The sequence below is a fragment of the Gobio gobio genome (genome assembly GCF_949357685.1).
Source record: "Gobio gobio genome assembly, chromosome: 14".
NCBI lineage: Eukaryota > Metazoa > Chordata > Actinopteri > Cypriniformes > Gobionidae > Gobio > Gobio gobio.
Window position 1 is genome coordinate 38,037,538 of NC_137107.1, and position 19,547 is coordinate 38,057,084.

At 39.0% G+C, this 19,547-nt stretch overlaps 1 protein-coding gene across 1 annotated transcript in view; it reads right to left on the bottom strand.

Moving 5' to 3' along the window:
• ccbe1 (collagen and calcium binding EGF domains 1) overlaps positions 1–11,712 on the bottom strand; it is a 78,488-nt gene extending 66,776 nt beyond the window's left edge. Inside the window, exons 1-2 of the mRNA XM_079834954.1 lie at positions 11,471–11,712; positions 11,266–11,346 (exon numbers count right to left, since the gene is read on the bottom strand). Coding sequence (XP_079691080.1) covers positions 11,266–11,346; positions 11,471–11,577 — 188 coding nt within the window. The 5' untranslated portion in view covers positions 11,578–11,712. The remainder of the gene's footprint in view (positions 1–11,265; positions 11,347–11,470) is intronic.
• Between the last annotated feature and the right edge of the window lie 7,835 nt (positions 11,713–19,547).

Here is a 19,547-nt window from a genome sequence, read left to right on the forward strand (position 1 = left end):
GCGTAATATTTCTGCCTAAGTCATAAAATTAAATGTTCTGAAATCCCAAATGGCAGATGCTCTGAGAGTGAGTCGCATCAATTACTTCCAGCTTGTGACTTTTGAATATTAAAGGGGAGGACAAAACCTTCATAAAATGTTTGTTGGAAATGAATCATACTTAAATATTTTCGCAATTATGCAGCAAAGGTCTCTTACGTCTCCAGCCTGCTCATGGGTTGCCGCATGTGTTGACGGAGTTCGTGCTCATAATAAAATATAGTTTAGATGAAATATGAACACTGGCAAAGTCTAAATCAATTAAACGTGATGGATTTTAAAAATCACAATGAAAAACCTTGTATGAGAACACATCAGCTTCTCTAACACAAGATGTTCAATTGAGAAAATCAGCAAAAAACAAGCAACCGAAATGTAATCTTGATCTGTGCTACACTTTTCTCTCTTCATCACTCTTCTCACAGCTTGTCTACTACAAAATTGAAAAACAACAAAAGAAGAAAACTCAGGCACCAAACAATAAATCTGTTGCAAATACAAAATACACTGACAGATTCTCCAACTTCAATTATCTTCTCAATACAGTCCCCAGACACAACAAAGAGGACATTTCCTTGCCTCATTTGAAGGCCAAACTTATTAGGACATCACATTTTGTGAAAGGCAATAATGTCATAATGTAATTATGGATTCATGTACTGTGGGTTGGTGCTATTCCCCATTTTATCCAAACAATGGAAGTTAGGGGGCAGAAGGGACAGTAAGAATGTTTTGGAAAACCTTCGTCCTTCAACTTTAAGTCCCAAATCTTATAGTACTTGAACAATCAATCCCGGAGCTGTTCAGCGGTAGGTAACCAGTAACCTTGTGAAGCCATGTTGCAGGTTTTAGTTTACTGTGCATATGCCAGACACATCTGCATTTGCTCAAAGGAGCTTTTTGACGTGTCTGGGTTGAAAAAAACCCTATATGATCTTGTTTCTTTTAATGGACACTTTTTGGAAATAAACTCCCTAGACACCAGTGGATATTAAAGATGAACTAGAGGGGTGAGAAAAGACATGCGACCGGACTCTAGAGGTTTCCCAGTTTGTATAAAGGTTCAGCCGATAATTAAAAAGCTTTCTGCTGGCGACGAACAAGTGCTTGTGGTCAGATGAACTTTATGTTTAAGTTCGTGGCTGGTTTTCTGTCCTAGAGGGAAAAACTGAAAGGGTTTATATGGCCTTTGTCTGTTTGGTTCACTTTGCCTTTTGCCCTGGAATGCTTCTACTTCAGAGCTCAGAAACAGGCCTTAAACCACCAGAAATGTTTGGAAGAATAACCAACAACCAAGTTCTCCAGAAACATCTCCAGTCTGTTCTGATCTGGCTTCACAATGGTGTCCCTGATCCCATTCCTGTGAAACAATACATCTATTAATCCAAAACTATAGTACTAAATCATTTTGTACGCTGCACTTCGTTTGACACGAAGACCTATAAATTCTATGGCACTATATCAAGAACTTCACAGCAGCCTTTCAGAATACACAGCTTTTCCCCTGTTAAACTATATCCTCCAATAAAGCTTAACGGTAAATAATGGTAGGATCCATGGCGCCATTAAAAATAAACCATCCACTTGTTCTTGACGCTATATCTTTCTGGAGTGAGCAAATGAACAGTTTAAACAGGACGTGTCAAAGCGAACGTTCCTTTATGCTTCCATTTACTCTTCCAGTCGTCCTTTTGTCGACAGACTCAAGTGCGTGGATTACAAGGCTGCATTGGGATTGGGATCCCGCAAATCTTGTGGGAGCGGGCGGTTTTACCTTTGCTGCGGGTGGGAGGGGGCAGTTAAAAAATACAGCCGTGTAACAAGAAAGGAGTCAACAAATGAAGTTCAGTAACAATCTCTTCCTCCAGTAAGCTAGGCCAAATGATGCATTATTTCATTCATTCGTTAAGTAATGTTTTTTTTTTGTATTATTAGGGCCCAAGCCCTGAAAGGGCAAACCTTTCTAAGGACAATTTAGTTTTTTCGACTTATCGGGCACTTTTGGGGCCCTTACCATGCTCGAAAAATCTTGAAACTTTGGAATCTGCGGCCTTCAAGGCCGGACCAAAGCTGGTACTCGGGGTCTGAAAACTTGGTCCATATATCAAACACAGTTGCACGTACATATACACTCACCTAAAGGATTATTAGGAACACCATACTAATACTGTGTTTGACCCCCTTTCGCCTTCAGAACTGCCTTAATTCTACGTGGCATTGATTCAACAAGGTGTTGAAAGCATTCTTTAGAAATGTTGGCCCATATTGATAGGATAGCATCTTGCAGTTGATGGAGATTTGTGGGATGCACATCCAGGGCACGACGCTCCCGTTCCACCACATCCCAAATATGCTCTATTGGGTTGAGATCTGGTGACTGTGGGGGTCATTTTAGTACAGTGAACTCATTGTCATGTTCAAGAAACCAGTTTTTAAATGATTCAAGCTTTGTGACATGGTGCATTATCCTGCTGGAAGTAGCCATCAGAGGATGTCATAAAGGGATGGACATGGTCAGAAACAATGCTCAGGTAGGCTGTGGCATTTAAACGATGCCCAATTGGCACTAAAGGGCCTAAAGTGTGCCAAGAAAACATCCCCCACACCATTACACCACCACCACCAGCCTGCACAGTGGTAACAAGGCATGATGGATCCATGTTCTCATTCTGTTTACGCCAAATTCTGACTCTACCATCTGAATGTCTCAACGGAAAACGAGACTCATCAGACCAGGCAACATTTTTCCAGTCTTCAACTGTCCAATTTTGGTGAGCTCGAGCAAATTGTAGCCTCTTTTCCCTATTTGTAGTGGATATGAGTGGTACCCGGTGGGGTCTTCTGCTGTTGTAGCCCATCCGCCTCAAGGTTGTGCGTGTTGTGGGTTCACAAATGCTTTGCTGAATACCTCGGTTCTAACGAGTGGTTATTTCAGTCAAAGTTGCTCTTCTATCAGCTTGAATCAGTCGGCCCATTCTCCTCTGACCTCTAGCATCAACAAGGCATTTTTGCCCACAGGACTGCCACTTACTGGATGTTTTTCCCTTTTCATACCATTATTTGTAAACCCTAGAAATGGTTGTGCGTGAAAATCCCAGTAACTGAGCAGATTGTGAAATACTCAGACCGGCCCGTCTGGCACCAACAACCATGCCACGCTCAAAATGGCTTAAATCACCTTTCTTTCCCATTCTGACATTCAGTTTGGAGTTCAGGAGATTGTCTTGACCAGGACCACACCCCTTAATGCATTGAAGCAACTGCCATGTGATTGGTTGATTAGATAATTGCATTAATGAGAAATTGAACAGGTTTTCCTAATAATCCTTTAGGTGAGTGTAGATCTCATCGGACCAGACAACTTTTGTGTTATATGTCAGCCCAACAGGAAGTCAGCTATTATGGGTTGTTCGGAAAACGCATGCTCTGGAATTTGATATACTCCTCCTAGGTGATTCCCCGATCAGTGCCAAACTCAGTCAGCATGAAGTCAAGGCATTGAGGATGCTAAATTGCGAGCAGATTTTTGATATCTCGTTTATTTTCTTTTTGCTGTATGATAATTAGCTACAAAATACACCTGTTATATCTGTGAGGTTATTTCCTATTTATTAAATGTTTTACAACACTGGCAAAGATCGTTTACACTCTTCTTCTACTACTACTTCTAGCGTGCGTGCAGTTTAGTTCTGTTGACAACTATGTGTCGCTCAACATACGTCACTTACTCCGTTGCTCTGATTGGTTGTAGGTCTATCCAATTGAGTGCAGAGGCATTTTCTTTCCTGGTTGGTTGAAACACGCCCCATAATCACAGCCTAATGGAGCAGTATCAGACTCATATTCTGACTACAACAGAATATGAGTCTGTGTTGTAAAAATGTTGAGCGACACATAGTTGTCAACAGAACTAAACTGCACGCACGCTAGAAGTAGTAGTAGAAGAAGAGTGTAAATGATCTTTGCCAGTGTTGTAAAAATAATTTAAGGATACACAGAGTATTTACCAACACGATCATATTTTTTTAGAGAAATAATAGAGGTGAATGCATATACGAACAAGTAGTATTGCAAGTAAATTAATTCAACCAAAGCGCTCTTTGGTGACGTGAATGCTTACATTACTGTTGGTCATCTGTCCATCATCGTATAAAGCCCGCCCTGACAATTCGATTGTTTTCGAACAGCTCTGGTTCAAGCATAGTTGCTCCACAACGGATCAAGTCCAGACCGAACTTCCCGACCTCAAATGTTGTGGGCGGGGCTAAATTTGGCTGGCATCCAGGCTATGGTTGTTATGCATACGTTTAAATATGTTTTTAGGCTCCACTAGTTGTGATACAAAACTCTATCAACTATCAAAATAAAATAAGGCTAATAAAAAAATGTCAATGTGTTTGTCGTGTGGTGCAAGTGTTACTTTATCTTATGGTCAGTTTAATTAAACGCAATGTTTAATCTTTGTTATTTTGAACGTTTATCATAGCCCTAATGTTTGTTTACAATGTATTTCACAATTTCTAAGTGGAAACAGAACGTTAGCGGGTGCGGGCGGGAGTGGATACAAACCTTGCGTATTCAGGCAGGAGTGGAACAAACACGTTGTGGGAATGGGTGGTAATGGTCCGAAATTCATCAGGAGTGGGCAAGAGCATGATTAAGAAATGAGTCCCGTGCAGGGCTCTAGCGTGGAGTATGTCAGAAATCTGTATACTGTATTCAGTGTAGACAGCGTCAGTGACTATAATGGGTTTTATTTCATTTTGACGTGACGCTCGCATCCAGTGTAGGCAAGTGTCAGCCACTAAAGTGATAGTTCACCCAAAAATTTACATTTTGTCATCATTTGCTCAGCATTCATTTGTTCCATTTGTTTGTTCCTGTATGAGTTTCTTCCTTCTGTTGTCCACAAAAGAAGATATTTTGAAGAATGTTAGTAATCAAACAGTTGACGGTAGCATTGACTTCCATTGCATAGCATTTTTTCTTCCTACTATGGAAGTCAATGGTTACTGTTTACCAACATTCTTCAAAATATCTTCTTTTGTGTTCAACAGAAGAAAGAAACTTTTGGAACAACTTGAGGGTGAGTAAATGATGACAGAATTTTCCTTTTTGGGTGAACTGAACGCCTGCGTTTGAACACCAGTGGGCAGGGCCTGGTGTGATGATTTATAACTATTCACTGAAGCCTTGCTCCGGAGGCGATCATATGCAAATCTATTTGCCAGTGTGATGTCACAAATTTCACAATATCCAAATGAGGAAGAGAAAAGTTGGCACACCACAGCTCCCAACAAAAAAAAATATTGATTTATGTTCTCACCACAGGTGACGTTTCGAGCCTAATGGCTCTTCAACAGACGATCAGACGACGCCATTAGGCTCGAAACCTTACCTGTGGTGAGAACATAAATCAATATTTTTCTTTTTTTGGAGCTGTGGTGTGCCAACTTTTCTCTTCTATTCCTTTTTGCAACTGTTTTATGGTTGAGCACTCTTCATTGAGCTTTTGGATGTGCAAACTTTGTGTTGAATCTTTGTGGAACAATATCCAAATGAGCCATTTTTGGAGCTTGATTAAATAAAGGATGTTTTAATGGTACAAAGACCTCTTATATGTCCAAAGATCTAGGCAAATTTGATTTCTCATGTCATGACCCCTTTAAATGTTAATTTAGTGTGAATATTTATATAAATGGCAGTGGTAGTCTGAAACAAGAAGGAAACTGTCCTTACAGTTTATGTTTTTTCCAATGTAATTTCATGTTCCAGTTACAATTTAATAGTTTTCAGGTTAAATAAACATTACTTACACTATGAAATAAATAAAAAAATTCAGGTTTGCTTTTGGTGATATCTAAGAGAGTGAATTGTTTACTTTTTAATTAGTCTTCCCATTAACAGCATGTTCATTCAGGCTGATTCAAGCACACAGAACGTGCATAAAACAATAGGCAGGATTTATCGCGTGAACAGAGTAATTGTCCAATCATAGCGCGGTAGAGGCATAGCCTCCTCTCACATGACTTTTCCCCATTCATTCTTAATTACCCCTCACCAAACCCACGGCATGCTTTTAGGGGGCTGTTAAAAGTCAATGGGCTCAAGGGAGGCGAGAGAGATGCTGTTTCCCGAATCTAACTTTAACCGCTGGTGTCTCTGTTGGAAAGTGTCACAAAAATTTCAATTTCGTAGTGGGATGCTCATTTTGGTAAATTTTTCCGACTGACAACCGCCGTTCATTATCCAATTATTAACCGTTAACTGATAAGATTATAATATTGAATTGGCATTAAATAAAAGTACAATTGACAAGTGTCTGTGACCCATTAAAAAGACACTTTTTTTCACGGGTTTATTTTACTGTGCAAACAGCAGCATACATAACAGCTCAACAACAGAACCTGGATTCACATTTTCCTGCTGCGTTTCTGACAACAGAGAAAAACGGAATAAAATATAAATAAAAAGCATAAAATAAATAGGCCTACACTAAATATTTTTCACTTAAATAATTACCAAGTAGGGATGTGACGGTGAGGAAATTTTCCCACCGGTTAATTGATGTGTGACAACACCGGTAATACCGGTATCACCGGCGGAGGCTTTTAAATCACTAATTCTATCTAACCGAAAGTAACATGCACACGACCGCTCTGAACTGAAAACGCGCCAGTGCGCACACACCGTGAATGACCGCTCGTCTGTAAATGCGCGCTCTGTGAGGCCATGGGCGCGTCTCAATCAGTTCCCTAGTTCAGTAGTCAGGGCACTGATCAAGCATTGATCAGTCTATGATTGAGATGCACGCCATGAATGCACACTGTTAGTTCGTCAGTAAAGCCTCGTTTATACTCGACGCGCCCGCACGTAGCAGCGTAGCGCGGAGGCTCGCACTGCGGAGCCAGGCGAAAGTAAACAATGCGCGCTCTGTGCGGCCGTGCACATTTTACTTTCGGTTTTTAATTAGCGCCAATTCGGCTGCGGGTTGCTTGAATTGTGGGTTCATTAGCCTATTATTTTTAATGAAAAACACAACAACAAAACAAATGACAAACTCCCTTAAATAGGCGCTTTTACGTTTCGCTTTGAAACCAAATCTTCCGCGATCATCTCAGTCAGCTCCTCACTCTTAAATCTGATCCGAATGACTCCTGCCGAGACTCACGGTCGGATCCTGCTTTATTAAGCAGACACGTTCAGTTTTTATTTGTATTGTCTGTTCTCTAACTGAACTAAATTATTTTATTACTATAAAAAAAAAATCAAAAAGACGGTGGGCGGTGCCACGGTGGGCAAGTGATGTAACCGGTGTTGAGTCTGGACACCGGTAACACCGGCAACACCGACTATCGTAGCAAGCCTATTACCAAGTTAAGATGACTAAACGAAAATACACAATCCGTTTGAAGCTTTGAAGAACCGGAATAGTTTTTTTCCGTCAGATTATGACAAAACGAAAAAACACTGAATCCGTTTGAAGCTTTGAAGAACCGAATAGTTTTTTTCCGTCAGACTAAGTTTTTTCCGTCAAATAAAAATAGCAGGCCTACCTCAATCCACACCTTGTATGTTTTTTTTTAAACTAACATGTCTAAGCGATGTGGGTTAGTCTGGACTCTGGAGCGCAGCCTGTTGACAGTTAGGGTGTACTCACACTAGCCAGTTTGAACCGTGCCCGAGTGCGTTTGACCACCAAAGCGCGGTTCGTTTGACTAGTGTGAGTGATCCGAACCGTGCTCGGGCGCGGCTCGATTAGCCGGCCCTGGCCCGCTTGGAAGAGGTGGGCCAGAGCACGGTTCAGTTGGACTCGGGCGCGGTTCGCATGCAGTGTGAGCGCTAACCGTGCTGGAGCACGGAACAGCTGCGCGCTACTATCAACATTACAACAGCAAACACCAAACTATTACTACTTGGATACACTTTTCAATTAATTCAATTATATTTAGGTTTATAATGGTTCTGGTTCTCACCTTATTGATGAACATGAATTGAAGTTTGCGGGTAAAGCTGCAAATTCCTCCGTCAAAGTCAACTGCCTCCGTAATAATCTTCTGATATGTGCAGTGCAATCAAGTGAAAATCGCTGCGCGGCATAAATTATAAATGTATTAGGCAGTCTATTAGCGAAAGCGCATTTCTCCCTGTCTTCTTCAAAACAAAAAGTTGCATCGTGAATGACTTAAGCGTGCTCCGGCCCGGTACGTTAAGTGCAATGTGAGTGCAGGCCAGCGGGGGAGTGGGGAGGGGAGGACAATCGCGCTCGGGCACGGTACAAGGCAATCGTGCCTAGTGTGAGTACACCCTTAGACCCGCAGCAGAAAACAGCCTCTCAAGCCTTGTTTATACTTTCGTCTGGCTCCGCAGCGCCAGCCTCCGCTGACCTTGTCCGTTTGGGGACGTGTTTATACTCGACACACTTGCCATTGTGCATTGCGACTCGGAGTAATTGTTCTATAAACCATCGGGAAACAACGGCGAGAAGAACATACGTGACCATGTTTACTTCAGTAAACTTTACCAAAACTACAAAAAGCCTTAAACAAGGCTTCAGATGGCACTGGTACCTCGGGAATACAGAGCTAACGCCTCGCTATAGTGGCCAGCCTCGGGAAGCGCCTTTCATTTGCTTTCCACCAGTCAGGAGCTTGTACTACTGCTGTATTTTAATACCGCGTAGCATATTTTGCAAGTAACTTCATCGCCCTTTCTGTCGAAATGGTCCCACACAGTAGGCCTACTACTTTTCCATTGCTTCATTTTGCGAAATATGTCTGTGTAGACATGTGTGGTTGCACGTGTCGACGCGTACCGTGAGTTAACAAATACAGCATATTTTTCTTTAACCATGCAGCAAAAAAAAAACAACAACTTTAAATCTTTTAACTGATAGTATTGATCGGTAAAAATTCTTACTTTCGGTTAACGGTTAAACAGCAATATGAGCATCCCCTTCTTTTATTTCGGACAAAAAAATTCAAATCAAATAAAATATAAAAATACAATAAGTGTGTTGCAACATACCAAAGGAAAAAACTATTATCTATAATGTGTTATAAACAACAATTGCAATATGTCCGAAAAGGGGCGGGATGAAGCATAAGCTTATTATGTGGATGTGGTTTTTGTATTGTGGATTATTTTCTCATCCATTTTTTGAGGAGAATTGTGTTTGGTTTTATAAAACATTGATAAGCATTTAATTAAATTAAATAATTAGCACAGCTGGTAGATGAGTAATCGATTGACAGCCCTTATTCAGATACAAATGTTATCTATTACAGTCAGCACAAGCATATTGGTACAGTACAACACACAACTAAAATACTTATACATAAATAGTTTCTGAGACAAAAGCCAGTCAGAGTTCAAAAAATGATTGTTCAATGATGGACAGAAAGTTTTAACACTACGTCCCTGGCCAGTTTTCACAGCTATCAAGCTCCAGGATGGATCACAACCAAAGAAAATGTCACACTACAATGCATGAATGTTCTCCTCTGTTTGACATTATGATCTATTCAAGAGACAAACCCTGGCTTGCAGGCAAGTTTCTAACACAAGAACAGATGCGCAGAAGATCAAATCAGATCAGAAGCATCAATTGAACAATGAACGACACACAAATATTTCCAAAATATCGCATCATGAGTTTGAGAGCCGCCAAGCCACAACCGAAATGAGGTGTGGCGGCTTATACTAACTGCACCTGTTAATTTACAATGAGCTCATATCAAAACAGCGATTGAGTCATTTTAGCGATCTGCATAGGAGCAAATGATACTGACAAGCCTGCTCACATGAGACCCTGTGTGTAAATACTCTCGAAGCACGCTTGAGAGATTTAGGGACTTCACAGGTCACCAGTGCTGGCGCACCATACACACCAAGAATTTACAAGGACAAGCTTAACAGCGATTTTGGCAAGTGTTTCAAAGCATCACACATCAACGCCTGCTGAAATAATAAAAACCCTGTTTTAGTTTGTGCTTTAACTTGCTACTTTCAGCATGCAGGTGGACTGAAATGCACGGCCACAGAAGACAAATTGAGACAAAAATGTAAGGGAGAATAAAATATTTTCAATTGCTTGATTTCTATTTTAGATAAATATTTGAAAGAAATAATTCACCCTAAAATGAAAACTGCCATAATTTATTAATACATTTCCAAACCTGTATGACTTTGTCATCCGTAGACAACAAAGGAGAGATGTTGAAGAATAAAAACCACATTCATACTTTATGGTGTTTTCTGTCTTTTTTAGCTCAGCAACCCATATCCTTGCTTGCTTGCAAACTTTACCTATAACTGAGGGGGTGTGCAGCAACACAATCAACCTCAATAATAATCTAACCATCCATTGGCAAAGTAGTAGACTGGAACAACAAGACCTGCTTTCAAAACTAGCTTAAGTTACTGCGGTAAAGCTGAGGAATCTTGGTCTGCTTTGCATCCGGAGCCAGCTTAAAGCTCCAGCATCATAATCCCTAACCTTCAAAGAATAATATCTCCTTGCTTTCTTTCACTAATTCTAAAAGGTCACAGGAATGAAAACAGGATTACTTAACATGCCCCACACAAAACACCGACACAGCTAACCAAGTGAAAGAAAATCTTGGGCACTTTATGAGAACAGAAACAGCACGAGACACTTTCAAAGAAACACTTGCTAATCAAGTGATAATCTATCAAAATCTAATTAAAAAAAATTATTTTAATCTATATTAAAATTCGAAAAAAATGTATTTAACATACACATAGAGAGAGAGAGACACCAGCTGATTGAACACATTTTAGGGTAATTTTCAATTTGAAAGGACCCAATGTGCATCTAATTGTTTTAAACATAAACTCCATAAAACACAGCTGGAGTAAGACTACTACTGTTAGTGATGTAGAATACAATGGTACATTAAAAAATTGGCTGCCATCAGAAAGGGAGCCAGTGGTTCTATTTCAAACTTAATCATAAAACAACTGTATTCCTGCAAATAAGATTTTCAGAAAACATTCAAGCAAAACAGGTTTCATTGCATAAACATGTACAATAATCATGATAGACTGACAGGGCACTTATTTATTCACATGGGAAACTTTAAAGTCCAATTCAGCCCTGCTTCAATACATCCAAAACGTTAAATGAATCAAAAAAGCGTTTACAGACAACATGTACACAAGAACCTCCAGAGCGCCAAACTGTACAAGTAAACAGTCCCTTACCTGTAGCATGTGGCCACCTCTCCCGTGGATTTTACGCACGGGTATTTCGTCGTTGCGATTTTGTTCTCTGAACACACTTCTCTGTAAGACAAACAAGTCGTCAGCTGTTTCTTTTTACACGAACAATTCTGCCTCACGCACAGGAAACAAACTTTCCATCCTCTGAGTTTGTGCAAACAGCGAGCTGACAGCACGCGCACTTTACCTGTCCACATCCTCCTTCTCCTCTCGGAAAGTCCACGGCGTTCCCGATGAGAACAGTATTACCACCACAGCGAGACTGAGAGGAGTTCCTCTGCCCGTGGAGCTCATTTCAAACAGTCTGAGATGATAAAAAAGATATTGGTCCGTATAAAGCCAGCGTCTTGAAGTTCAGCGCTTGTTTCTGAGGAATTGAGAGAGTATTGATTGGTTACCTCCTGCGAAGCCCCACGCGCAGATTCCCTCCGGCCCCTCCTACTGCAACACTTGATCAACTTCCATAGGTTCAGAAAAGCAAGTTATAAATGTAATATTTAATAATTGCCACACGTAACATTAAAACCATTCCTGATAAAATGAGCGTGAATAAAGTGAAAATCCTGAGGTGTGAGGTTTGAGTGAATCATTTTAGTTAATGTTATAGGCCTACTGACATATTTAAGTAGAGAAAAAAACATATTTAGACACACACACACGGTTTTTATACCGTACATACTGTACATTCTATCCCCCTACACTGCCCCTGCCCCTAAACCTACCCATCACAGGAGACATACTGCATTTTTACGTTTTCAAAAAAAAACATCATTTAGTAGCCTTTGTTTATGAATCCATTTACATTGTGTGGACCGCTGGCTGGTCCCCATAATGTAGGTGATCTCAGGTTTTACGATCCTTGTGGGGACATGTGGTCCCCACAATGTAATATAAACAAACACACACACACACACACACACACACACACACACACACACACACACACACACACACACACACACACACACACACACACACACACACACACACACACAGGGTGCCTGTCTGGTGCGCTATCCTTCTGGGGACTCACCATAGGCGTAATGGTTTTTATACTGTACAAACCGTATTTTCTATCCCCTTACACTGCCCCTGCCCCTAAACCTAACCCTCACAGGAGACATTCTGCATTTTTACATTTTCATAAAAACTCATTCTGAATGATTTATAAGCTTTTGTGCCCGTGGGGACCTCAATTTAGGTCCCCACGGTGACACGAGTCCCCATGAGTCTGTCTACAGTCAGGTTGAAGTCCCCACCAGGCTAGAAAAACATGTACACACACACACACACACACACACACACACACACACACACACACACACACACACACACACACACACACACACACACACACACACACACACACACACACACACACACACACACACACACACACACACACACACACACACACACACAGGAATAGGCAGGTAGGTATATATAAATGATACTTCCAAAGATGTATGTGTATGTATGTTGTATGTACAGTATAACTGATATAGGCTATGATACATCATCAGATAATTTATATTTCACCACATATGAATTGCATTAAGCACGCCTGAAGTCATATATAAATATGTGCTACTGAACATATATCGTGTGTCTCTCAATTATGAGATATTATAATTATAGTATAATTAGAAAAAAAAGTTTTAAAATGGACATTTTAACCGTCCCATGTTTATGATTTTTTTTAAAAGATGACAAGTATTTAATTCAAAGAAATTACAATTGCACAAATAATGCTATGAAATGAATGTTTTACGAAATGATGAATATAGAAATGTGAAGTGAATGAAAATATGAATTTGACAATGACAAAGATTTAGGTTCCCATTGATTCAAAAGTTAAACTAGGCAAACCAAATCCCTCAAACAGGAATTGTTTGCCCCAAGTCTTCATCCTTGACCTCTGACTGATGCCATAAGCTGTTCAGGAACCCAAACGTCCCACAAGGCCAGGCCAAGGCACCGTTGCCGCAAAAAAAAAGATTTAGGCTAATAGTATAGACTTGAATTTTATAGTTATTTTTATGTTGGTGCAATTGATACCTGTGCAATTCATAGAACTATTTCAGTCACTGCCACAGATGAACTGGGGTGACTTTTTGAAAGTTTCGCCCCCTAGTGGCTGACAGAGCAGCAGCTGTTTCTTGTTTGTATTCAGAGGAGCCCTCACTAAAATCACCTGAACCATCTGAAGAGCGATAAATGAAGATGCTCTCGCCAGAAAAAACTTCCTGATGAATAATCTCACATCTCATGACTTACAGAACCGTCTCTCATGAGTAAGCAACTCTAAACACATCAGACAGGGTCGACCTCGAGTGCTTGGAAGCGCAGATAAATATTCTGCTTCCAAAGATGTGTTTCCATGGAGCTGTTTGCATGATGCAGCTGATGAATCTTGGCTGAGATTACCTTTTCGTGCCTTGCTTTTAGTGCAGTGATAAACCCTCCCTGTCTTTTTCTTTCAACACTTCCAGTACATCCAAGCAACAGATTTAAGACACAAGGTTGATGTCATCAGGGCTGATGTCTAGACCTTATGGAGACTTTAAGCAAAGCATTACAAGTTCACTCGTTGGGTTCAAGGCTCAAAATAAAAATTGTCTTCAATTCTATTAAGAAAATGAGTTGCAAGAGACTCTAAACCTTGATTTCCAGTCACAACATGAGGGTGGATGTAACATACCCAGCATTTGTTTTCAGATTCTTTCTAGCTGTTTATATGATATTTTTGTCTCAGGTGGTTGCATAATTCATGCTGTGCTATTCAAACACCCAAACAAGTAAACAGAACAAATGAATTGTTTTCAGACAGAGAACACCTGCTTTTTAAAGAATTTTACTAATCAAACAGCAATGAGCATTTAAAAAAAAATCTGTTTAACTAAGCATTTTATCCAGTGTAACTGCATAACAATATAGCATTTAATGTGTTTTGTAAGGGATGGTCTCGTTTACATTACAAATAAGAATTGTGTTGACACAGTGTTATGAGTCAGCCAGATTCGGAATTATACAAATATGTGCTAGAATGAGTATGCTTGCAAGTTTTGTTTTCAATAAGGCATAGGAAATAGGTCGACTTGAGCAGCGTAACAGCAGGAAAATATGCACAGCCTTTAAAAGCCTTCCAAACATTTTAATATCAAGATGCAAATACTTGCAGTTTGGTATGACTAAAGAAATAAGGTCTGTTTTTTTTCACTTCTGTTGTATAATAACTGGAAACATTCCAAGTTCCGAGGAACAATGATTTGTTTCAATGTAGAAACAGTCTTGAGCCAAAAGTCAATTACACAAATGTGTTTTCTAAAGTGGTTTTGTACACTTTCATTGAAAATGTCGAGGTTAGTAAGATAAATGTGATCCTTTTGAATGTTCTACTCATCAAAGAATCCAGAAAATGTTTTATTACAAATATGACCCAGCACATCTGTTTTCAACTGTGATAATAATAAGAAATGTTTCTTGAGCGAATCATCATATTAGAATGATTTCTGAAGGATCATGTGACACTGAATACTGGAGTAATGATGCTGAAAATTCACCACTGTCATCACAGGAATAAATTATATTTTTAAAAGTATTAAAATAGAAAACAGTTATTTTGATTTGTAATAATATTTCACATTATTGCTGATTGTACTGCATTTTCGATCTAATAAATGTGCATATTCAAAAACGTGAAAAACTACATTTGAATAGTAGTCAAACATACTGTTGTCCACCAAACCATAATTAAATATCATCATATTTTTTGCTTCAGCTGTTGTGTAAACAAATGAACACAATAAAACCACACAAACATATTCATACACGAGTCAACTAATTAATGCAGGTAGATTTTAACTATAAAAGACTGAATGGAATTCTCATGCCAAGCATGTTTTTTCTCATGAATACCGATTTGAGACAAGCTGTCACAAGTTTTAAATGTAATTATCTGCTGGTATAAATATGGCAGCTTGCTAATTTCATTGTATATATTTTATATATTTAAAAATATATATCTAAAATGTAGATATAATATATAAAAGTATTTAAAAAAAGGCATATAATGGCAGTTTATATGACAACATGCCCCACTAATCTGTTTTCTTGTGCAATAATGGTGGAAATTATGCATCTCGTTTGGCTTCTAAAATAACCTGCATATTTACATGGTAACGCTTTACAATAAGGTTGTATTAGTTAACATTAGTTAATGCATTAGTTAACATTAATTAACCATGAACAACACCTCTGTTCAGCATTATAGTTAATCTTTGTTAACGTAAGTTAATAAAAGTACAGCTGTTCATGTTAGTTCACAGAGCATTAACTAATGTTAACACGGCTTTAATAACGCATTAGTAAACGTTAAAATTAACATTAACAAAGATAAATAAATGCTTTAAAAGTGCAGTTCATTATTAGTTCATGTTAACTAATGAACCTTATTGTAAAGTGTTACTACCATTTACATTCTTAAACGAAGATACATTTACTTGAGAAGCAAAATAACTCAAGACATTAAGTTTGAAAAATAAATAAATATTGAAATTATGTTTAAAACCAGAAGAAATACCTGCAAATAAAAAAACTTTAAACAAGGAAAACAAGTTTATATTTCTTGCCCCACTGACAGATATTTTGTCTGTTTGAAGCATGAATTCACTTAATTTTTTATAAAAATAAGACTTTGTATCTTAGTAATTTTGCCTCTCAAGTAAATGTATCTTGATTTAAGAATGATATTTTGCTGAAAAACAAAATAAAAATATTGAAACATTTTTTTCAGTTCAGAAATTTTATATTTTGAATCTAATGCTTTGCAGTGTATCAAAATACTTTTTGGAGCCAACTATTTAAACAAATCAAAGATCTCTTTTTAATATGTTTGTATGAATGATTGGATTTGGGACATGTGCCATTTTCCTTTACACAAAGTGAGAATCATATGTGTTTTGACATGAAAGTTCAACTCCTTGTGATAATGACATTTACATGTGTGTATTTTGGTGTCTGCGAACAGGAAGAATTTACCATGCTGACCTCTGGGTCACCCAAATCAATGGTCCATAATCAAGGTCATCCGGGGGCTCTGCGTGTTATTCTTTCTCCTTCCCTTTCTCTCTTCAGCTGATAGACACAATAAGAATACAGCTCTGGATTTTGAATCTATGTGAAAATGTCTGAGAAAATGAAGCTGTGGGATTTACTACCACTCTGCAACAACACAATCTGCAGTCAGGACAAGAACTATGATTTATATTTATATCATGTACTGGAACACACACACCGAGGAAAATCTTGAGATTTGCCGTCTGTCAGATTTTCTACCTCAAATGACCTGCCTGGACACTAAATCTGTGAACCGAGATTTACTCACTGTCGGCTCTGTCCTGTGTCGCTAGCTACAGCAAATCATTATGGATTAAAATGCTCATCCTGTCATACATGTGCACTTAATCAGTTTTATTATTACCTCTTATTGTTGTCAATGCTGGCATAGGGGCATAAGGGGAAAAAGCTCTGATCCACAAAACACGTCAAACTGCAATTGTAGTACCGCTGTTGACCGCTAGATGACTCTTCGGCTCCAGCGTAGCGCTGCACACCTCCGTCATCGTAAACAAAATGGATGACCAGTGTTATAAATACCGGGGTGCGTCACGAGCACGAATAGGGAGGGTGCCTGCTGTGCCATTTAAGTTTCTGCAGTTTTTGATGGCTCAGCAGAGAAGAGGAAAAAGGAAGACAGGTAGACTAAATTAGAGAGAGCAGGGTCATGTCTCCAGGTGCAAACATCCCTCACACAGCCAGTCTTAAAGATGAGAGGCACTGTGTTTTCCTGGGGTAACTAATGTTTCACACACGTCAGTTTTGTTGAATGTGTCTGTGTATAAGCGAATGTGAATTACTGAAAAACTTGAAATAGCCCAAGTCTCACCTTTGTTTCTGTTGTCTCTAAAAACAAGCATGCAATAGTTTTTAAATGGTGCCACTTTTAATATTGCAATAGTTTAGTTAGAAACAGTAGGCCATAAAAAAGAAGGCTTGATGGAAAAAGAATGAAATAGCAACACTCTATTTTAAATGAGTCCAAAATCGGATACCTCTCTACCAGGGCCTGAAATTAACGTTTTTGACCACCAGCCACTTTTTTTTCCCTCCTCGACATCATTAAGCCTGTTCATGTGCTTGTCCGGATTTTTTTGTGTTGTAAATATAATTTATTCTGAAGAAATATTCTCAACAGTGTTCAATCAGCTTTGACATATTTAAATCTGCATATCTTTGATATTTTTACCTTTTATAAAGGGCATTTTTCCCCATAATCTTATTAAATATAGGCTATGCTTCAGCTTTCAGTTTATATTCTTAAATTGTATCTATAAATTAAATTAGAATAATAAGACAGTGTAGGGCTGTTACCAATCAAATTAAATAATTTACACTGAAAAATGTATATAAAATATAATATATATATAATTTTTTTTTAACTGCATTAAAAAATTAGATTGTTTTAAATATTTTTGAATATACAAATAAGAAAAGTTGGAAAGAATGTTTAAACATGAAAGTAAACCACCAGTAGGTGGCAGCAGGTGACCGTTTTAATGAGTGAGTCATTGAGTCGATTCGTTCAAACGGCTGATTCATTCAAGAATGAGGCAGTCGTTTATGAATAGGTCATTGAATGTTTGATACAAACGATTCATTCAAAGCGCTGAATCATTCAAGTAAAACATTGATTTCCTCGAGAGGCTGCGTGAGTGTCAACAGCGCAACATTGTTACCGTCAGTTTTAGGCTATATATTAGCTATTATTCACTATCGATTGCCACTTACGCTAAATGAATGCAGAATCATTCTTGCATTTTGTTGATTCCCTACTTTTTTGTTATTGATGTTTTAATCTGTCTAGTAAAATTCTCTTTCACTTGCCCCTTCAAAAATCCACTTGTCCCACAAATATTGTTCTTTAGCTTGTAAGAATACACTTACACTTACCCGCCAATTGCAAAATTCACCCGCATTTGGCGCGTGGTCGGGTGTTAATTTCAGGCCCTGCTCTCTACTATATAGTAGGCGAAATACAGTAGCCTACGCCAACAGAGGAGGCTAGTATGTCCGAATTCACAGTATTCGAAAAACAGTAAGCGAAAAGTACCCGGATGACCTACTTCCGGCGAGATTCTGAAGTGCGCATACGATGGACACTTTACTATCCCATGAGGCCACTGGAGAGGATTATGAATGTAGGCGAATGGACGCAACAGATGCCGGTTGGTCACATGATAACGACAACATGGCGGATGTATGTCCAAATTCAAGTAAGTTCAAATTCAAATGTAGTACCTACATGCTTTTGGACACCGCTTCAGTTTTATATAAAAAAAAAAAAGAATTACATTGTAATGCCAAAGACTATATACAGTATAGGAAGATATGGGAGAAAGTGCAACGCCCAATATGGCGAATAAAGGCCAATTTATACTTCTGCGTCGAGTGTACGCCGTAGTGTACGCGCGTAGCCGGCGCCGTCGTGAGCATTTATACTTCTGCGCTGTTGTCTACGTCAATGTGCAATTACACATGCAGACGCTAGGAGGCAGTGTCCTCGGGCATGTTGGTGTAATCAAGACAACAGCCGAAGAAGAAGCAGCTTGTTGTGTAGAATGTGTACATTCATGTCGGATTATCAGCAGCAGTGAGAGAGCGGCTTTTCTTGCAGCTTGAGTTGTTGTATCTAATACAAATTAAGCATCTCTAGTTGATTAGTAAAGTTAAATAAGGCGATCTGGCACTGGAATGCGTTTGTGAAATCATGCAGAGCTCGTGGCCGCTGTTTTCAGTAGCGGTGGCTCGAGCAATCGATTGCTGTTGCGGAGACTTCATTCACGAAATGTACCCTAATGTGTCCCTGTTCTTGATATGCAATCACTGATTAACATCTTTGGTTTTAATGAGAAAATAAATAAACTATACTCAGCGGATCTATGTATTTATTTACTACCATAAAGAATCGCTGGACTACAAAATATTGTGTTATAGCAGACGTAAGGAACTATCATCCCATTTCTGGACACACACACACACACACTCCTATCGCAGATTTTTTATTTATTTATTGCCCTAAGGGAAGGGTTCTGGCAGACCAATCACAGCGCTTGCGGTCCGCGTAGAATTGACGCGTTGTTACATTTTTGGAGAGGTGCGCGTCAGGGTACGGCGTATCCATTATGCGTCTATGCGTATGGTAC